We start from the raw sequence: 21,782 nt of genomic DNA on the forward strand, positions 1-21,782 counted from the left end.
GGCATTTTTCTTCGGCGCTGGGATCTCTCAGCCTTCATTTCCGCATCCTGCCCGTTGGGAGACATTACTCTCCATGTGCCACCACCACGGCGGGGTGGGACAGGCCATGCCCACCTCAGCACTGTGACAGGTGGCAGAAATCACTGTTAATCCCTCAGCAGCAGCTGTGCAGCCAGCTTCTGCACACAGACCCAGCCAGGGCGCTCCCAGGGCCTCCGAGCATCACTGGTACCTGCCGGACAGAAATGTGGTTTTCATCCTGGAACCATTCCATGCCAGCACTGTCCTGTCTTTAAATCAAAGTCAAATTTGCTGCAGAAGCCCAGGATTATTTTTCCTTGCCTCCTTCTCTTTCCCTCTGTGATGTGGTGGTGTGATGGATGCAAACCCAGAGCGGGAGCTGCGCACGGGGAGTTTCCTCTGCCCCGTAAGAGGGTGAGGAACTGATGCTTCGCAGAGGTTTAAGGTGAAATCGCACGTCTCTGAGTCCCGCTGGGCCCCGCTCTTTCCCTGTTCCCTTGTCACCTGCCTGAGCTCGGGGTTGTCCCAGCCGATCCCACCGGTGCCAGCCCAACGTCCCTCGCAGGCGGGATGTGCCATGTCCGGTACGGACGTTTCGCGTTTGCCGCATCCTGTTACCAGCTCCACAGCCACATCAGCCGTGCCCCGGCGCTGCGGGGACACCGGGACCTCGTGCCTGAGCTGCACGGTGCCACTATGTCCCAGGTCCCATCCCCTGCAATCGGCACACCCGGTTGTGCAATCGAACCGTTTTTGTGCCAAAAGATGAGCGCTGAGCAGGTTTCCTGGGAGCCTCTTAGTAACAGCACTCGGGCACTACTCCGGGGTTAACTATGGGTGTAAATACAGCGAGCAGGGGATTAGCTCCAACAGGCTCACTTGGCAGCCAAGCTTCACCGTCCAGCCCTTAACACTGTTTCACTGAGCCAGCCTGGGAAAGAAACAGCTGACAGAAATGATAGAAGGCAGGGAAGGAGACAAATAATGGCTGGATTTATTATTTTGTTATAAAGGCAGGCGGGCATTTAGTGAAACCAGCAGATGTCAGGTTCTATCCCCACAAAGGGAGGCGTTTTCTTCGCACCAGGTGCAGATAAACTGTGGGGATTCATTAGTTCAGGATTTATGGGCTTTACACAGGCTTAAAAGCCGACCAGACAAGACTGCGAAAGAGAAATCCATTGAGATCTCTGGAGCACAAAGGCACATTGTTGGCTCTGTACGTGCCTGAGCCATGAGTCACCAGAGGCGGGGAAATGTCACCCCCGCTTGCCCGCTCTTTATCCTCAACCCTGGGCACCCGCTGCGGGCTGGGAGTGGGACGGTGCCTTGTGGATCTGTGCTTGGGTACAGCAAGTCGTGTAAATCTTGTGTAACTTCAGCCAGATCACAAAGCGCTTCCTCCTTCCGTTCAGCTCTGGCTTGCCGCCTGGGGGCATACAGCACATCTGGGCATCGCGCAGCCCTGGGACACAGGGAGCTTTGGCAACAAAATACTATTTTCGGTTGCTTCATTTCCAGGTGTAATTTGAAAAAGGTGCGATTGCTCTGTCCTGAGCTGGGAGTGCAAAGGTAAGAGCCTTATCAGCAGGATACGGTGGTCCGGCCGTAAACGCACCTGGAGCGGGTGAAGCCGCTCGCATGCAGGCAGCCCGGGGCGCGGCCGCGGCGAGTGCTGGCCAAAGGTCACTCACGTCACCGTGTGCCATGTCCCCTGTGCCTCCCGGGCTGAGGATTTCGGCACACGGTGCTACTGGAGGTGCGGAAAGCCCTGATCGTTTCCTGATTGCATCCGCTTCCCAAAGGAACAGGTTGGCGGTTGATAACAGGCCCTGCCTGGCAGTAACGCTGTGGCTGTGCTATTCCCCACGCTTCTGTGCCCAACAAGCAGCGCGGCTGAACAGCAAAGCTGGTGGGGAAAATGTTTCTGTGCCATGGAAACCGCCAGTCCTCCGGCAGCCCGACAGGATGCCCCTCGGCGCCCAGGGCTCGTTCCTTGGCTGCTCATGCCCAGACACCGGCTGTGCCTCCGGCTGTGGCCGAGAGGATGGGGGGTGACCCCGAAAGGTGTTGTACTCCCCCCATCCTCGGCTGGCACACGTGGGCCAGCGCAGGATGGGTGGAAGGCGCAGAGGAGGGTTTTTCGGGTCGAGTCGGGCACAGTGTCTCTTGGCAGGCTGGAGAACTCCCGGGCCTCCCCAGCCCGGCACGCAGTGCCCGGGGTCCGGGTGTGAGGGGCCCCCGGCGGGTCTGTGTTCCCTGCCCTGCTCCCTGCCCCTCCAGGCGGTAGCACCGCCCGCACCAAACCCCGACAGCTCCCGGGCGGCCCCGCAGGGCCGAGCTCTGACACCGCCCCGAGCTGCCGGGGAGCTGGGCGGCCGCACGGCCCCGGCAGCGCGTCGGGGCCCCGCCTGCGAGCGCCAAACCCCCGGGGCCGCCCCGGGCCCTGTCATGGCGCCCGCCCCGCCCCGCCGAGGGCGGCCCGGGGGCGGACCCGCTCAGGTGCGGCGGGCGGAGGCGGCCGCGCCGCGCAGTGCCCGCTGTGCCGCCGCCATGAGCAGCGCGGAGCTGCCGCTCGGGGCCGGGCCGCGGGCGCAGCCCGCCTGGAAGCGGGAGATCCTGGAGCGGAAGCGGGCCAAGCTGGCCGGGGCGGCCGGCGGCGAGCCGGAGCCCCCGGCGGGGGAGCGGCTGGTGGTGGCGGAGAGCCTGGGCCCGCTGCGGGAGAACCCGTTCATGCGGCTGGAGAGCGAGCGGCGGCGGCTGCGGCAGGGGCTGCCCGGGCACGGCCCCGAGGCGGCGCGGCCGCTGCAGCAGCTGCTGGAGCTGTACAGCGCCGTGCCCGGGATCCGCACCATCCGCGCCGACAACATCCTCATCATCGAGTCCCAGCCCGACGCCGCCGGCTGCTTCGCCGAGGGGGACGCGCTGCCCGGGCGCCGCCGGGACCCGGCCGCCGCCTCCTCGCCGCCGCGCCGCCCCGACCCGCTGCGGGAGCTGCTGTCCCGCCGGGGCGCCGCCCTCGCCGAGATCCGCGCTGACCAGGTCGTCATCTACGAGGCGGCCGAGCCGCCGGAGCAGCCCGAGGCGGCCGAGCCGGGCACCGTCAGCCGCCTCCTGGAGAAGTTCGGGCAGCGGCCGCGGGGCCGCCGACGCCGCGGCGGGAAGGCGCTGACCGGGCCCGGCGTCGTGCCGGCTGCTCCTCCGCAGGTGGGACCGGGCTCCCCCCGGGCCGGGCCGGCTGCCCCCCCAGCGGCGCCGGGCTCCCCCCGGGCCAGGCCGCCCCCTCCGCAGGCGGTCCCCGGCTCCCCCCGGGCCTCGGCGCCCCTCCAGAGGGTCCCCGGCTCTCCCCGAGCCGTCGCCCCAAAGGCGGGACCGGCATCTCCACCGGCGGTGCCGACCACTCCCCCGCCACTGCCGGCTCCCCCCCGGGCTGCCACCCCCCCAGAGGTGCCCGCCGCCCCCAAGCCCACTGTCCTGCAGCCGCCTGCCCCCCGGGCCGCCCCCCCTCAGCCTCTCCCAGCTCCTCCCCGGGCTGTCACCCCTCAACCCACAGCCCCCCAGGTGTCCCCAGCTCCTCCCCGGGCTGTCACCCCTCAACCCACAGCCCCCCAGGTGTCCCCAGCTCCTCCCCGGGCTGTCACCCCTCAACCCACAGCCCCCCAGGTGTCCCCAGCTCCTCCCCGGGCTGTCACCCCTCAACCCACAGCCCCCCAGGTGTCCCCAGCTCCTCCCCGGGCTGTCACCCCTCAACCCACAGCCCCCCAGGCAGCTCCAGTTCCCCCCCGGGTTGCAGCCCCCCAAGTGGTCCCAGCCACCCCCAAGGCTGCCGCCCCCCAGGCCAACTGCTTTCTGCACAAGATCGGCTCCAACTCCTTCACCGTTACCCCCCGGGGACTCCCCCCTGGCAGCCGCGTCCCCGAGCCCGGTGCTGTCCCCACCGGCCGCCCCGCGCCGCCCAAGGGGCCGCCAGTGCCATCCGCCAGCGCTCCCCACGCCACAGCCAACGCCAGGAGGCCAAAGCCGGAGGAGGCCACAGCGGCCGTGTCACCCCCACCTAGTGCCAGTCTGGCCCCCAGTGCCACCAGCTCCACCCAGCCGCTCTCCGCCTCAGCCCCCCGGGCCGGGGGCTCCTTCGAAATCCACCCGGCTCCCAAGCCTGACTTGGCCGCCATCCCAGCCCATGACCTGCAGGCCCAGGCCCTGGCCAAGCTGCGCCTGAATTCGCGCAATTCCTTCCTCTTCGTGCCCCGCCGGGAGGGCAGCCCGGCTCTGCCCCCTGCCCAGAGCACCAGCCCCGGGCCGCCGCCGCCGTCCTCGGGGGAAAAGGCACCGAAGGAGCCCCCGAGGGCTTCCGCCCCGGAGCAGGAAGAGCCTGTCGCTTCCCCACCGGCGCCTCTGGATCCGTCGGTACCTGTGACTTACATCGATGACATTGTGGTGCCAGACAACGGGGAGCTTTCTCCCGGGGCTGGCTCGGCTGCGAGGACAGGGAGCTTGGCGGATCAGCCTGGAGGAGCCGGCCCTGACCTGGAGATGGAGTTTTCCTCCGTGCCCACCTACAGACCACACTCTGCCCCTCTTCAGCGGGGAGGCAGCACCTTCACTGTTGTGCCCAAAAGGAAGCCCGTTGCCTCGGGACTGCAGACTCTCACTGCTGCCAGCGGAAGGGAGGAAGAGGAGGAGGAGGAGGAGAGCAAAGGAAAAGGCAAAGCTGTGGAGAATGCTGATGGGCCCCAAGTGGGGGTGTCCCATAAAAAGCGCTACCCCACGGTGAATGAGATCGAAGTGATCGGGGGGTACCTGTCCCTGGAGAGGTCCTGCATGAGCAAGACAGGCTCCCGCCGCAAGAAGGTAACTGGCTGGGGCGCCTCTGTGCGGAACAGCCAGGCTGAAAGCGGCTCGGTGCAACTTTGGGCTTGGCTTTCCATGAGGCAGAGGGAGATGGGCAGCGCTTTTCTGCTCCTTTTGAGAGCCAGAGGCTTAGCCTGGCGGAGGGTGGACTGGTTGCTGGTCCACTGAGTAGATGGCACTGGGATATGACCCGTGATAACTTCAGGGCCTCTCCCACAGTCACTTCTTGGAGGTATGGTAACGGAAAGCAAAATATTTCCGGTGTTTAAAAACTAGAGGTGAGTCGTGTGGTTTGGCCGGTGCGGACCTGCCCTTCTCCAGCCCTGCTTGCTGTGCCTGGCAGGTGTTGGACATGTTGAGCTCCCCGTAGTCACTGCCCGCCCTGTGACACTGGGCAGTGTGACATTGGTGCCTTCCCCGCATTAGTAACCTATTGATAGCGGCTCCAGAATTAGGTCCCTATTAGGCAGAAAGAGATCAGCAACAACTTAACTCCCCTTGATAGGATTATACCACCTGGCTGCTCATTCAATTGCTCCAAGCGTCTTTGGGGTGGATGCCAGGTTTTCTGACTGCTTGGGATCTAACTTAGATGCTTGTGAGCCCTAAATTGAGAATTAATATTTGCGTGGCTGGGTGAAAAGCATCTGGATGTGATAAAGATGCAGTCACGCTGAAAGAGCAGGTTATTTTGCTGTGCCGGAGGAGTAGGCGTGAATTGTTCAGGTCTGAAAGCAGCACTCCGAGGTGACAAATCCTCGTTTCTAGGTCTGCGATGTGACATGTTTTTCCATAGCGGGAAGAGCTGTTTGACGTTCCGTTACCTAAATTCAACTAAATATTTGTTGGACTGAATCCACGTGGGTGCCTGAGGCACTGAGCATTGTAATTTGAGGAAATCCTTTGAATGGGGTGCACCTCATTTAGGAGGGAGGCAGGGAGTGCTGTTTCTCGTGGCTTAATGTTGTTAAATTCCTTTGTGAGAGCATGCAGGCTGTACTAATTTGATTGTGACTAGTGCAGGTAGCAAATCTGGAGCCTGAGCGCCATGAGATCCAGAATAAGCAAATAAGCAGCAGTGTTGATTCTCGCTCAGTGCTCCTGCAGTTTTTTTCATGTCCTCCTACAGGGAAATGCTTGATCAGACTGGAATTGTTTTGCTGCTTAAATACCTTGTGGCTTGCACTCCTTGCAGCTGTTTGCTTGGCTCTGCTCGGTTCAGTTTGGGGTGTTAATTGGATTTACATCAAATGAAGTGTGCGGTATAAATGGTGAGAATATCAAGATGTTACAGTTATGAGTACTCTTAGGATGGAGGAGAAAATACAGGGGAAACGTTGTGGGACAACCACTCTTAGACAAACCCAGCTTCTGATTTCTCTGTGCAGGGCAGTACTGGTGGGGCAGCAGCTTTGCTGGTAATAGAATAAAGCCTCAAGTAAGCAAAAGCAATTAAATGGCGTGCAGTGGGAGCCATCCTTACCCGTGCAATAAGGAGGGAGGTGAGGACAAGGCTGGTGCAGCGCCTGAATTGTTTAAGCTGGGTCCAACAGTGGAACAGGAGCCCAGAGAAGCAGTTGGCATCTCCATCCTTGGAGCTGTTTGAAACTTGCCTGGGGAGAGCCTTGAGCAACTGAGCAGGTCAGACCTGCTTGAGTGGGAGTTTGGGCTGGAGAGACCTCCAGAGGTCATTTCCCACCCTAAAATATCATATGATTCTTTGAAATTGGTTAACGACTGTTTTGTCTGTTCAGTGTTGGATTTGTGTGACATTGGGCAGGTCGTGTAGGGTCTCCAGCTATGTTCTTATGGGCTTAATAGCATTAACTATCCCGCTGTGAAGATGATGTGTGCTAAACACTGTGAGATGCATGTACAACTGTATGGCATTCACTAAGAATTATATGTGGGGATGTCCTGTGTGAGAACTTGCATGAAGATCTAGTTTCTGAGAAGAGAGATATTAAAAGGCAGAGGAGGAACTGCCTATTAAATTGCAGAACTCAGGAGACTGAAACAAATGGGGACCCTTGTGAAAATAAGATCCAGCTTAAGGAGAAGTAGTAAAGATACAAGTTTCTGGGTAAAATTAAAAGTGGCGATGTAGTGGGAGAAATACAGGGTTTTCTTTCAATTTCCTTCCTGGCAGGGTTGGCAAGCATGGAGTTTGTAGCCCGGGTTTAGAAGATGCTGTAGCAAATGGAAAGATTTCTGTTTACTCTTAACATAGAGGATGTTTGTGGCTTTTCCTCTGGGTAATAAGGCCGAGTGTTGATGCCTGAAAAGGAAGGAGCTAGCATTAGGACGCATTCCTTGGTTTCTTCCCAAGAGATTGCTGTGTGTCACCACGGCAACCGACCAAAAACAAGAGTTCTGTTTTGTAGGTCTGCTGGGGTTTTCAGAAACTTCATTTTGGCCAGAATTGGGCAGCAGCAGCAGACATTTCCTGTGGGCTGGAAGCTGCAGTGCTTTGGTAAAACCAATGTCCCTTTTGCTTTTGGGAGTATCAGAATCAAACCTGGTGCTGGGTTCAGTGAGCAGCCACCCAGGTCTCTTGAGGGGATTCTCTCCAGGCAGACCTGCCGCTGAGCCCACCTGCTGCTGAGCTGCTTTCTTTCCAGACTTTGCCTTGGACTGGTGGAAGGGTCTTTCTCGACCCTGGACCATACTTAAAGTGGTGTTTTGTGAACTTTGGTGACTTGGAAAAAAAATATCAGCTTGCCGATGTAAGGAATGTGGGTGAGATAAGCAGCAGGTCTAGCACAGCCTGGAAAAGTCAGATTCCTGCAGATCAGGGGGTGTCTGTGCTTCCAATCCAGGCTAATGATTTATTAGCGGGGAGAGAGGCGGTTGTGGCAGTTGGACTGATTGTTCTGAGAGGTGCAAATTGTGTTTTTCTCCAAATGCGGAAATTCAGCCTCCCTTTTCCGTCCCCTAGCCTGGCCACTGATTGCCGGACTATGGTATTGATGCCAGCAAAACGGAGCTGACTCAGTCCCCGGCCTCCGGCCAACATCCTCCTTGACTTTTTTGGCGTGGGAGAGCAGCAGGGCCGGCGTGGAGCGGGTTCCACGCTGCTGGTGTCTGTGGGGAGGGAGCTCCAGCTCCGGCACCGCTGCAGGACTCGCTTGCACTTGGGACCTTGTGGCCTGTTGGTGTTCAAGGCCTTTCGGGGGAAAACAGCTTTATTGCTCTTTCCAGACACTTCAAATATGTGAAGCAGCTGTTAGTTTTGGGGTTGGAGCTGGAAGTTGAGCTGATGAAGGAGAGAAATGCTGTGTTTCTGTGTCAGGATAAAAAAATGGGTTCCCAGTTCTCTTGTGCAACTGGAGCTGCTGCGGTGGGATGGTCGTTGTTCACCCAGGGCTGGGAAGGTGAACGTGGGGTTGTGTACGACGGGACGCGATCAGGATCTGCAGCTGGAGGGCTGATCCCCAGCCATGCTCGTCCCAGGGAGTTTGAGCTCTTGTCCTCCTGCGGGTGTTCAGGTGCCCTTCAGGACTTTTTGAGACCTCTCCGAGCAGTGTCATGGTTAGTTCAGATAAAACAATGGGGGTGTGACTTCAGTTTGAAGACTAAGTGAACGTTCGCAGCATTGAGCGGGTGTGCGGGTCCAAGCGGAGGTCTGGGCGGCTGCAGAGGCTGTCGGTGCTGACGGCGAGGGCAGGATACGTGCGGGGGTGGAAGGAGACCTGCTGACCTTCGTTCTCAATGGGGAGAGGATGCGGAACGCTGCCGGTGACCTCTGCTCAGTGCTCGTCTTCGTACTCTGTTACTACAGAAGAATAAGGACACGTCAGCCTGGTAGCAGCCCCAGGAGGAAGGGAAGGCTTTGCTGCAGGATGTGGATCTTTGGGATCTCGGAGGATAAAATCTAGCTCGGCTGAGCTGACAAGAATCAATCTTGGTTTGGTTGCCTGCCCAAATAACGCACAATAAAGTTGTCAGCGAGATAACAATCTAGGTTTCTGTAAAACACGTGACTGGCGTGTTGGGGCGAGTGCTCGGAGAGGACTGCAAACTGCCGAGCCCGCTGAGCTCCACAGACGTGCTTGTCAGTCTTGAGGCTTCGTGTTGTCACCTCGCTGGAGGCCGGACTCTGCCGTGAGGTCCTGTGCGTACACAATTGGTCCTGACTGTGCCCCTTCCTTATGTCTTTGCTCTTGCAGTTCAATCCAAGTCACGCTATGTTTGTCCTCTCCGGGACCTGGTACGTCCTGGGGATCCTGCAGGAAAGGTGACTTCTGGCCAGGCCACCCCAAGTCCTGCAAATAACAGGACTTGAGAGCCAACAGATGGCAAATTGTGGATGGTTTTAGTGTTTTTTGCTTGTCGCAGTCTGCAGTTTGAGTGCAGCAAGGCGAGCTGCAGCCTTAACACGGCTTACAAGAGCAGGGCTGGCGGGATCCAAACGGTTGGAGTCTAACGCTTTCCTGCTTCTTTGCAAAAGTGTCTTCAAAGACGTTCAGCTTAGGTGGACTTTAGCACGGTCCATTTTTCTCATGTTTTGAGCTGCATAATGCCTGAGCATGCCTTACCAAATGCCCGCTTAAATGTCTGTTCAAAAAATGATTCTAAACATCCCTCAGTTTTTCATCACGGGCAGGACTGGGCAGCAGTTTTGTTGGTTTAACCTGCTGAACCTCTTGCTCTGTAGCTTTGCCTCTGTCCCGTTCTGCTGGAGATGGTCTCCTGTGGGAACCAGGTGCAGTCTGGGATGCTGGCAGGGACCAACACTTCAGCTGTTGCCCAGACCTGTTTGGAGCAAGTCTGCACAGTGCGGAATCCAAACACCAGCCTGGAGTATTTTTTTGCAATGTATAACGCAAGTAAATTAACCAGAACACAAGTAAATTAACCTAGTGGCAGAAGCAAAAATCTCTCTGCAAAAACTACTTCATTCTCTCATCTCTGTGTTTTGGAGGGGTCAGGGCAAAGATTTGTGTTATCTGGCTCTCAGAGAGCTGCATGTTCCTGTTCTATTTTCTGTCTCGTGGCTGTGCTTTGCACAGATACATCTGCTGCCTTGAAGGAGGGGCTGTAGTACATATCTGACATGGATGTATGGAATTTTTGGTAGATGAGCTCAGTGGTGACAAGTTCCTCTCAGAAAATACATGTCTTGGGTGCTGAGGCGTGGTCCGTCCCCTGGTGATTTCCACTGCCTGTCAGATGTGAGCAGGCTGATTCACCCCGACAGAGCCGCTTCCCTGCCCTTTTCTAATTCTCCTGATTTTTAGCCTATGATCCCAGAAATCGGGATCGTTTTTAAACCACCTCACGAGCCGCACCCGAGGCTATCGGTGGAGAAGTAGGTTGGTTTTTGTTTCCCCGCTGCCTGCCGACACTTCGACATGCTGGCACTTTGTATAAACCCCCGGCAGAGCAGATGAGTCGTATTTATCTCATCTCTGTAGTGGGAAATTTTCTGTGACTCAGATTTTTCGCTGGCCTTGCGACTCCTTGTGCCGCAGCGACAGTCCGAGCTGCTCCCAAACTCCCCCCGGTTCTCTTCCTCCCATCCGCTGCTTGTCGGCAGCACGGGCGATGGGGCAGAAAGGCGAAAATAGAAACTCTTACGCAAGTAAGAGCCGAGCCTGCCTTTGAAGCTGGTTAGGACATGCCCGGGGCTCAGCCCTGCCCAGAGCTCGAGAGGAGATTTGGAGCGCTTTGTGCTCTCAATTCTGACCGTGCGGATTACACTGTACGTTATCTTAATCCGTTTCCTTAATCTGTGGACCAGATTGGAGGTGGTTTGTAATTTCCCTCCATCTCAAGAATTCAGCTTGGCTGGGGTTTGGGTTTTCCTCCCCGCTCTGTTTTTTCCAGTGTATGGTTCCTGAGGCAGTACATACAGCTTGGCTGGGTGAGAAGTTCTGCTTCTCTGTGTTATATGTGGGAAACGATAGGAGAAATGAAAATGTTTAGTGTCCGAGTTCAGTGGCAGTAAAGGAGACCTCACTAAGAATTGCTGCAGCAGCATCTCCTTCACCTCTGGGGTTCTGCTCTCTTCCCTCCTGCGTGAAACACGGGCAGTTTAAAATCTGTTTATAAACCCTGACTGTTCCTAGTGACTGGTGGGACGTGGGGATGCGTGAAGCTGTGACGATATCTCTGTTTGGACAGCTTGTGTAGGAAGAATCATGTGGAGCGTCTGTATCACACAGAGACGCTTCGCGAACATCCTGGCAGAACCTGGACCGAAGGAGCTTGGTGCCGATGTTTCCTGAGAAGCGCCCTTGAGATGGTCTGGGGGACCTGGCAGGGTGGAGCTGCTGTTCCATAGGCATTTAGACTATAAGCAAGCTGAAGAAAATAAACCAAAGACAACAGGAGAGCAAACTGCTTGCATGCTTAGGGAAATTGTATGGCTTGCAGCGAGTGAAAACACAGGTCTGAGAGCGTATCCATAAGGCCCGTGGTGAACTTGCTGCACTTAGTCACTTCTCTTTGAGGAAGTGTCTTTTGCATGTTAGTAGTACATAAAAAGGGCAAGAGAGACGTGAGCTTTGTTGTGCAGCTGATACTGTTCATGTCACTGAAACCTTGTTCTCCTGAAGTCCCGAACGAGCTCCTCTCCAGCTGGGAAGTCATTCTGTTCCCAGCCTCCCCATGTTTCCCGGGAAATGATGCTCCGTCTGTCCCATTCCAGCTGGAGACGGTTCACTTGTACCAAACCGAGGGATGTGTTTGGACTTCTCTGGTGGGTCTTGGTTGCCCAGAAACGTTTGTGGGTGGCACCTCCCAGGGCTGCACTGCATTATAGCCACAAATTGTAGGCTCAGAGTTGCTTGTAAAGCAGAATCCTCTGGTGTTTGGGAGTTTTGTGCGTTGTTTATGAAGATACCAAGTCTTGGCACTGATTGTATCTTGTTTGTGCCTCTCTTTGTGTATTCAGATGAGATCTGTTTTCATATATGTAGGGAGATTTGTCCAATTCTTATGGGGCAAGTAAGTAATATTTGAGTTGCTTGTTAAACTGTGGAAGGCTCTGGCTCCTCTGCCCGCAGATGTGCGAGGCAATGAAGGGACCCTTGGGTGAATAGCTGCTTTGTACCCTGTCACACTGGGACTCCAGCGGCCCTGGGCTTGTTTGGGTGCTGCAATCTCTCCTTGCCCAACAGGGTCAAGGGAAGAGTTAACAAAGCTCCTCCGGGACTGTCCCTACCCCATCACTTGTCATCAGGAATTTGAAACTTCCCCGTGTCTTGTACGAGGAGTTTAATATTTCGAATCTCCATGCATTGCTCCCATCTGCCATGTGCCTCAGCATATTGATTACACAGAGCTGGCTGTGTGGGCTGCCTTGTAAACGGAGACTTGTCTTGGTTTGCCTTGTGGCCTGGGAGCTGGGATGCTGGCCTGGAGGCCACCTCTGCTTTGCCAGTAGGTCGGTGCTTCCCAACGCGCTGCCGCTGTGAATCTGCGGTGCTGCCGGCTCTGGGACACAGCTCATAGCTGAGCAGAGCTCAGTGTTAAAAACGCTTGTTGGAAAAGCCCCATCAAGTGAGACTATGATGGAGCAGCCAACTGCTGTACCCCCAAACTCTTCATTTTGTACAGAGTGACAGAAAAGTGCATTTCTGAAGTGCCATCTGCGGTTTTCTGGGCACGCTTAGGCTGCTTCAGCCGTAGGTACAGGGTTAATCTGATCTAGGAACCAAGCCTCAAGTCCCCTCCATTCCTAGGGGTACCTGTCAGGGAAAAAACAACGTTAAGGAAAGGCTTTAGAGGTACAAAAGCTCCTTATCTTCTCCCAAATGATAGCAAATGCCTTGGTGATGCTACTGCAGCCCCCAGGGTGCTGGTCCAGCCTGCTGTGCATCGAGATTTTGCCTTGATTTATGGTCATGTGTCAGCCCAAACTGTTGAATATTTCCAGGACAAAAGTACAGACGTGCAGATGAGCTCATTGCTAACTCCTATGAAATGGCTAATTTTCCCAAAAATTCTTTATCTGAAAGTTTCAGAGTAAACTACATCGCATGAGGGTTGTCTGGAGCATTGGCTGCAGGTAGTAATGAAAAAAATGTAGGTCCCTGCAGAGATATGTGGTTTATGAACTGGTCCTCTGCCTCCTTTTACTAAATTTGCTCATCTGTGAGAATGGTCAGATGGAAAAGCCTTTGGGGATCATCGTCCACCATAAAATATCTGCTGCTATGCTCTGTTTCCAGTCTCACAAGTAGTAATTTGTGCGGGGAACCTCCCTCTCACCTTATGGAGCTGGGAGGTTGGTCCGTGTTAGACCCATCTCTTCGCATGAATCCTGAGCTCCGCTGTGCCCCAACCTCCCCAATGGGTTTTGGTGCTGGAGGGGCTTTCCTGCCCGCCTGGGGGCTGTTCTTTGCAGATCTCTGTATGCTCTGTACCAACCCGATGTGCACGCAGCTGTCGGCTGCCACAGCCTTCAGGTTTCTGGGGTCACGTCTTGTGCTTTAGTCTCCTTGACCAAATCTCTGGACAGCCAGTGCAGCAGCAGATACAGGAAAGACTGCACAGAAACACAAGGTGATTTTTGTTCAAACCGCTGATTTTTGTCCGTGCTTGTTCTGTCACAGATTTCAATCCCTCTTTTGTATTCATGCTGATTGTTGTCCACCCTTCCTGCAGATATCAGCTGAAACCCTCCTGGTGCTGAGAAAGGAGGGATTTGGCTGCCCAGGTGTGAAAAGCTGCTGAAGCAGCTGCTTTAAATCACAGCAGCACCTCGGCAGCCCATGTGTGTCCTGGGGAGGCAGCGCAGTCACTAATTTTGCCATTTCAGGATTATATTGCTTGGGGAGATAGGATGATGAGAGGAAAATGAGTACCTGAAAAGAGCAAATCTTGATCCCTGGTGCTACTCAGCTGTTTGAATCCTGTGAAGTAGTTGGGTTTGGGAGATGGGGAGATGGGCTCCATCATTTTCATCACATCCTAGGCTGCTATGGTGGTGATCAATACAGTGACCTGACTCTCCTTGCTGGAATATAGTTAAAGGGTGATGTTTTTATACATGTATATATTTTTTTAATGCCTAGAACAGTATCTTTTTATTCTCACTATTATAAGGTGAGGATTTGGATTGGCAGAGAGGTTCCTGTTCAAAAGGTGCAAAGCACACAACGTTATCACTTTGCTTTTGCCACACCTGCCAAGAAGCAGCTGTGATAATGGGTGGCGAAGAGAAAAGCCACACTGAAAAAGTCGCTTCTGGAGTTGAGGATGCACATGAGCCCCACAGTTTGCTCCTCAGACTCACAATGACGTCCCTGGATTGTGAGAAGCCGTTGGGTATTTGCTCTTCCATTAACTGGGGGGTCTTGTAGACTTGCCCACCGTGGCTTTTGGAGGTGAGGTGTCTGCTGATGTTCCGTGTTCATGTCACAGGCTGGTTTCTGTACACTGGTTATTTTTATTTCTAATATGTGTCTGTACATGGGGGCTGTTTTGTTGTTGATCAGGGTGCAGACTGGGTCCTCACAGCCTCCATCACCCCAAACACGGCTGACTTTGTATTTTCTTTTCTAAATGAGCCGTGTATGACTCCTCAGATTTACGTTTGTTGGGCAATGTTTACCCTGGCTTCTCTTTCCTGGGTACTTTATTACGCACTACTATTCAAATCCCAGGAAATAAATAAATGATTTTTGCTATGGCAACAAGAATCTGGTGGCTGAACAGCACAATATTCCCTGAAAAGCCTGCCTTATCCTTCCCAGCGCAGCTCTGATTGCTGGGTAGAGTATTAATAAATAGATCTACAGCTTGGGGTGACCCTGGGTTTGTGACAGTTCTGAGTGAAGCATTTGGCTGAGCAAACAGTGACAACTCCCTGCAAACATCCACTGCTGAAGGGTGCAGAATTCTTGCTTTCCACAGCTGCAGCTGCTGTGGGGGCAGCCGGGGCAGCCGCTGCTGGGACACGATGGGCAGTGTCCCCTGGCCGGGCTGCAGCCTGCGGGGCTCTGCTGGGATACATTTATCGTCTAAAGAACATGACCCCTGTTTCCTTTTGTGTTTCCATAAGGTCTATATGGTCTGGCAAGGGGCTGGCTGTGCAAACCTGTTGTCTGTGGCACTGCTGGGATCCTGATTTTTCTTTTTAGGTACTTCCTGGGGGGGAATCTGCCTGTGTTCCCAACACACAGCACCCAGTTCTGCTTATCAACTGCTTGGAGGGTTCCTTAAGGCGGTTATATCAACCTGTGTGTCCCCTCCACCTTCTGCAGGATCAATCAAAGCTGGTTTGTGCCTCCTATTTGGGTTGGTAGCTCAGGGGGTGAACCCGGCGATGCCACGGCTTTCGGCAGGTCTGTTGCGTTGGGTTTTGCGGCCGTCACTCAGCGTGGGCAGGGTGGCTGAGCCCCGCGGGCTGTGCAGGTGCGGGAGGGCGGCTGCTCGCGTGGAGCTGGTTCACCAGAGCCCAACCTGTGCCAGCGCCGGCTTGTTTCCCGGTGTTTGCTCTGCCTGGGTGCGTCCCGCTGCTTTATTGCTTCTCCTGCCGTTTGGGCGCAGGGGTGGGACGCTGCTGTAGAGCCAGCTGATGTGCTTTTGGGGGGTCTGGCAGGGGGTGCGTTCAGGCCAAGAAGGACGGTCAGCGCTGGCCTGGCTGGAAGTGTTGCTGAAGCAGCAAATTATCTTGTAACGCGGTCTCCCCTGAGCTGGGTGCGTGGGGCTGGTTAATGAACAGCTTCAACACCACCCTGTGCGGCGGTACCTGACAAACCCCATGGCAGAGCTGGCTGCAGACACCCAGCCTGGATCAGTTGAACTGGCTTAGGGGGCAAGCTGCTTTAGTCCAGGGCTTAGGCTGGGCTCTTGGCGTGTTGCCTCTGTGTGTCTCCTCGTCATTTCTGCTGCTTTCTACTCCTTGGTTTTACCCGCTGGTGAGGCTGTTTTCTCCTCCTGCACTACATGCAGCATTGGGCCAAATTAGACTCCAAGTCATTTTTCTGAGAGATTTTCCTGTGATGGCAGAAAACCAGAAAAACTTAGTTCCATCTCCCAGTTCTAAAACCAGGGCACTTCTCTCCTGTCCCCTTCATTTTCCATGTTTAGCCAAGTCCATCTGGCCCATCAGCAGCCGCCGGCACTGCGAGCAGCCCGAGCGCAGGGCTGGTTCTGGGACAGCGCTGGGCACGGCCACCCCGGGGCCTTGGTCCTGGCAGCGCCACACGTCCCGCGGCACAGAGCGCGCATTGTGAGCCGCCGCTGCCCGGCGCGGATCAGGGAGCATCTAGGTCAGCGCGAGGGGCGAGAAATTCGGGAAATGGCAACTGGGATGCTCGGATCTTCAGGGCTGTTTTGTTCCAACCGCTTTTCTCTGAAATACAGTCGTTCCTCTCCCTGTGTGTCACCTGGAGCGGGTCAGAGGGGCTCTGGCCAGGGCTGGGGCAGGGAGCGGGGAAAGGCAGCTGGTTGCCTTTGCTGCTGCTTAGAATCATAGAATCATTTTGGTTGGAAGAGACCTTCAGGATCATCAAGTCCAACCATAACATAACCTGACTCTAGCACTAACCCATGTCCTGAGAACCTCATCTTTGCGTCTGTTCAACCCCTCCAGGGATGGTGACTCCACCACTGCCCTGGGCAGCCTGTTCCAATGCCAGACAGCCCTTTCCGGGAAGAAATTGTTCCTAATATTCCAATTTAAACCTCCCCTGGTGCAACTTGAGGCCCTTTCCTCTTGTCCTATCACTTGCTACTTGGGAGGAGACCAACACCCTGTGTTCTTGTGGGAGCAAGAGGAGGGCACCCAGCCTGCATCCGAGGTCCATCCTGGACTCCTGCAGAGTAGCACACAGCTCCAGGATGCTCGTTTACCATGCAGAGGAGGTGTTGGCTACTCGCTCTGCATCTGGGTTTGGTTCAAGCTCCCCTTGTTGCTTTTCTGCAAAGCAGCAGTGAAATGCTCACTGTTTTACCTTGAAAACCCCTGTCGCCCACGTCCCCTGTCTGGGCAGCGCAGGGTGACACGCAGCAGCAAACCGGCTGCCGCTCGCCGGCTCCGGCCCCGCGCAGCTGCAGGTTTGGTGTGAGCAGCTCCCTCAAACCAGCGGTGCTGGTGCAGAACCCTGTGCCGCGGGGCTCTCGGTGGCTGCTCGGGGCCATGTGCTGTTTCTCAGCCCGTGGGGTATTTTTTGTATGAGAGAATCTGCAAACACAGCACATGGGGCAAATGTGCTGTTCTTTCTTCTTGCCCGTTGTTATTACACAGCATGAGAAGAGATCTTCTGAACCGTCCAGATCCTACTGCCCGGCACAAGCAACCATGCCCTTTTAATTCTGTTCATAGCCTTATTAGCTCAATTTGAAATGTAGTTGGAATTAAAGGGATCACAACACCCTCGTAGGCAGCTGCTCCTGAACCTTGATCTGCGTTGGCTGGATACTTCCCTACTCCTGGCATAAATTCCTTCCTGGCAAGCTTGTCCTCCTTGTTTGTCTGTTGTATGCTGGCATCAGCACTTCTCTGCTCCTTGGTGTTTGTTTTCTTGGTGTACTTACAAAGGGCTGTTAAACTTTTTCTCCGTGTGAACAGGCTGAATCTCCTCTCCACTTGTTGAGGTGACTTGTAACCAGATCATCTGAGCAGAAGAGTAGATATTGATTAGGATAGGTAAGGCTGCAGGGGAAAATCCTTTCCCTCAGCTTTTCCCTCCAGCTTGGAAGAGGACATGTGGAGTTACCTGCTGCAGGAGGGATGCAGGAACAGGAGCAAATCCAGCCCAAGTGCTGCTGGGCTGGAGGAAGGGGCACGTGAGGACAATCTGAGGGAGCTGGCTTGTTCAGCCTGGAGCAAAGAAAGGGGAGTCCAAGTGCTGCCTTCCAGGACCTGCTGGGTGTCACAGGGAGGACGGAGCCCGGCAGTCCCTGTTTCCAGAGGAAATGCCCTGGTTTATTCCTGATTTATTTAAGCAGCATCCTAACAATGATTACTGTCCTGTAGCCAAGGCAAAATTGGCTTTCTCAATTATTCACAGGTGATGAACCTCTCTTAGAGCAAGGGTTGATTTTAAACCTTGTCCCACTTCTAGTCTTCTCGCTCTTCGCTTTTCTGAACGACTCATACAATTCTGGTTTTTCCTTGGTAGGGGTCATCTTCATTGTCAGTCTCCCAGTTATTGTGCAAAGGTCAGTCATGAGAATACTCAATAGAACTGGTTTCAAAACAGAACCTTTAAGTACCTCCCACTTGCGCAGTATTTTCCATCTCTACTACCACCTGCTACCATCTCTCCTTCAGCTGCTTCCATCTTCTCACTTTTGGTGTTAAACTCTGGTTTTACCTAGCTTAAATAGCTTTTTGCCAGGATATCCTCCCAAAAATGTAGTCTGGATCACCAGTGTTTGTGCTGTCTAGAGCAGGGGTACAGAAATGAGTTGGCAGTCGTTAGCAGTGTCACCTTTCCAACGTGTGGATGCTTTCCTCTGCTCCATGGTGACACCGATCCCTCTTGAGGGACAGGCAGGCAGCTCCTCCTGGATCCCTCAGCCTCCTGACTCTGTCCCACCTATGTGATTATCTGCTTTTGTGGTTTCTCTCAGCACAGTAAGAGATTCAATAAGGCCTGTGGGGAAGGCTGGGGGAGATGCAGTTACTCCCTGAAACCAGGTGAAGCCCTGGGGTGGGACGTGGCCTTTGCCAGAGCAAACCTTGGGATCGATGGTTTCTTACGCTGATTTCTAATGATTCTCCTTTGCTGTTGTCCAGATGAAGATCTCCTTCAATGAGACAAGTTTGCAAACCATGTTTGAATACCCATCAGAGAGCTCACTGGCAGAAGAAGAGGAGGAGGAGGAGGAGGAAGGACATGCTTCTGAAACAGAGGAGGACAAGTCTCGCACCTTTTACATTCCGCGCCCAAATAGCACTTTGCATCCCAGTACACCTAACGCGGGTGAGCGAGGCACTGTGGTGGCTCTGTGGGGTTATCAGGGGGGTCTGACACTGTGGATGTTTCCTACAGCCCCTCCTGGGGCTCCACACAGGTGGAAATGTTAACGGAGGTGACTTCTGACAGCAGAATGGGGGCTTGGTGGGGACAGGGCTTGAACCAGGCCAGGGAACGGCAGATGGGCAGCTGCTGTGCTGTCCCTGCCACGACCCTGATCCTGCTTCCCTTTGGGGCAGTGAGAAATATTCATGTCACCTTTGTCCTTCCAGATTTATCCAGCTACACCCCAAAGCACTCCGTGAAGTTCAGCACGTGGCAGGAGCAGAAGTATGAGGAGATACCTACCGCAGAGGGACCTCTCGCAAAGGAAGCTGATTCCCACGGGACCCAAGTCATGGTAAGACTTGAAATAAGCAGATCTTGGCTTTGTCATGCCATGCTCTTATTTCAGCGCTTGGGTCGGTCTGGACAGCGGATGGGACGGGATGTGCTTCCGCTCATGTGTGTTTGCAGCCCACAAAGGGATCACCACATGGTGCCACTCGCAGACCTGCCTCTCCCTCTGTGTGTAAAGGAGACTTAGAGCAGCTGGCACACTTAGTACTTCAGGGCATGTTTGGAGGGGGGAATTAAACGTGCTCGTTAGCCCCGGGCAAGGTGCCAACGCATCCGTCACCGTCCGAAGGTGTGGGTATTCATTTGCTTTGGATTTGATGACACCTCCGTGTCAACTCTGCTTCCTCCACAGCTCACCCCCGCGGAGAAGGGCGGGCTCTCGGATTTCAGCAGCGAGCCCGCTCTGTATTTTTGATCGCTCCATCTCCCAGCCTGCAGCAGCGGCTGCTGGACAAAGCGCGTCAGTGCAGCTTCCAACGTCCCTGCAAGCGCCACGGAAACGAGCTTCTGGGTCCCTCTGTCACCACAGTTTTCGCTGGATCCTGATGCCAAGGGTGGACTAGATTATATTGGGCGACTTCAGAGAATATTTGCACTGGACTCTGGGACCTAATTACTACTTTTAAGGCGTATGATTTATTCTGCCTGTGGCCTTGCATATTCCTTGTTCAAGATCAGCTGCCGATTAGGCAAATATCTTAAGAACCGATCTGTAATCCCAGGATGGATGTAGATTCTCTCAGTGCTTACCCGAGTCCACACATCCAGGCACTGGCTGGGGTCTGGACGGGTTTTGTGACACTCCTCCCACCAGTGGCCCCAGTGGGGAGCGGTTCTGGAGCTGGAGCACTGGGAGCTCGGAGCAGCTCGCGGCGTTTGGCAGATACACTGGGTGTCGGTTCGGAAAACCGTTGGAGGTTCATGGTTTGTTCTGGGTCGAGTTTCACTGAACCACCATGGAATTAATGTGCCAGTTATGTTCTTGTGAAGGAAGCTGAATGCGCTGTGTGAGGGATAGGAAGGGGAATTAATGTCTTTAGCTTTAGGTGTCGTTTTTGCACTGATCTATGAAGAAGTGTCCAGACTGGCTTGAGCCTCTGCAATATTCCCAAACATTGGCCATAGCTTTGATCTGTTGATACCACTCTGGCATCCAGCCTCTGTAACAGCTGATGTGCTTTATTTTCCTCTTGTTGCTTTGCTCCAGCATCTGACAGGGCCAGGCCCAAGATTTATCTGTCTTGGTTGGTGGGGAGGCTTCTTTCCAGCCATGCCTGCTCTGCTCCTCCAGCGCAAAGCACAGGAGGGCCACTTCACTCCTTTATTCCGCAGAACTTGAACAAGGAATATGTTTTGTTTTGTTTTTCTAGGATTTTTATAGTTCTCTTGTAATTGTTTAATGCAGCCAATATGCAAAAGAATCCGCTAGACTCTTCCATTTAAGTTTTCTACTACTGTAAACTCAGGGTCAAAATTGCACTCTGGAACAGACGGAACACTGCTGCTAATGTGATTTGTACTTCTGGGATTAAAACAGATGCAGTTGGAATAGATCTGGCCTCTCTGGGCTTTATGAAATAAGTGGCACCCCAGCGTGTGGCTGTAGCCAAAGGAACGGGCTGGTATCTTTGATTAAATTGGATATGTTTGTTGGATTTTCTGTTATATATAGATGAAGGTCTATTCAAGGTGATGCAGGTCTGCGAACTGAAAACGCTTTGCACACCTTGCACTTGTTCTGCGTTTATTGTATTTGTAGCAGCAGGAGGGAGTTCCACTGAAAAATACGGTCAGGACTAAATGTTAGGACATACCTACTTGTAGCTGTTCTCTTTTGCCCTCGGTGCCTAAATATTTCTGGAAAGATAATGCAAAAAAAAATGAGCTACTCAGCAGTTTGGATGTTGGCTGGAGAGGCCACAAAGGAAGATTTTTTTCCACCTCCTTGCACTTCTAAGGCTTTTCTTGTTCAAGCTCACTCGAGATCTGCTCCCAGGAGCAGCACGGGGCCGGCAGCACATCTGCCTGGGACACAACGCAAGTGCCGCAGAAACAGCGGGGAATCCCATGTGTTGGGGCTTCTCCCATTAATGAAATACGTCAGGACAAGATGCTGAGACACGTAGAATGAAGAAACACACGGGAGCGCTAGTGACTGGCGGGTTTAAGGGATGGGTAAGTCGCAGCCGTGTGGAGTTAGAGCAGCACGCACAGCCGGGAGCCGAGCTCAGCGCCGAAGGTCAGGGGCTCCCTTTGAAGAAAAGGTTGTGCGCAGCTTTCCCAGAAGAAAAGGTCCCCGTGAGCATCTCACACTATGGAAAAGCTCAGGCCAGTTTAAGAGAGCTCTGTCTCTAGATTTACAACTTAACTGCAGGTGGTAAAACAAAAGCTGCTTGTGGTTAAAGTTAGGGACAAAGTGCCTGGACTAGTCCTGACTTGGTTCTGCTACGGATCAGTGAGGAAAGCTAAAGCCAGCGATATCGTGCAGCTCGCTCCACGGACACGCTGCTCTGGTCCTGTGTGTGCTGTTCTCTGTGCCCGTGACCTCTCCGGTGAGGAAGGGGCAGCGGAGCTGTGCGGCGCACAGAGTGCTGCTCCGGAGAGCACACGGTGCTGCCTTCGCTCTGCTCC

The 21,782-nt window shown here is 54.3% G+C and overlaps 1 protein-coding gene across 1 annotated transcript; it reads left to right on the top strand.

Moving 5' to 3' along the window:
• The first annotated feature begins 2,536 nt into the window (after positions 1–2,536).
• On the top strand, positions 2,537–20,704 carry TPRN (taperin). Its single transcript, XM_082068088.1, has 4 exons — positions 2,537–4,872; positions 18,572–18,758; positions 19,025–19,152; positions 19,504–20,704. Exons 1-4 carry the CDS (start codon positions 2,575–2,577, stop codon positions 19,564–19,566), a joined length of 2,676 nt encoding a protein of 891 aa, XP_081924214.1. The 5' UTR covers positions 2,537–2,574; the 3' UTR covers positions 19,567–20,704.
• Positions 20,705–21,782: the final 1,078 nt, after the last annotated feature.

Source organism: Streptopelia decaocto, assembly GCF_964273445.1.
Source record: "Streptopelia decaocto genome assembly, chromosome: 17".
NCBI classification, from domain to species: Eukaryota; Metazoa; Chordata; class Aves; order Columbiformes; family Columbidae; genus Streptopelia; species Streptopelia decaocto.

What these genes read in the sequence shown, in the direction of transcription:
- TPRN (XM_082068088.1), top strand. Translation starts at nt 2,575, where the DNA reads ATGAGCAGCGCGGAGCTGCCGCTCGGGGCCGGGCCGCGGGCGCAGCCC. An exon ending in TCCCAGTACACCTAACGCGG is followed by an intron (nt 18,759 to 19,024) that starts GTGAGCGAGGCA and finishes TTGTCCTTCCAG; the next exon opens with ATTTATCCAGCTACACCCCA. An exon ending in CCCACGGGACCCAAGTCATG is followed by an intron (nt 19,153 to 19,503) that starts GTAAGACTTGAA and finishes CTTCCTCCACAG; the next exon opens with CTCACCCCCGCGGAGAAGGG.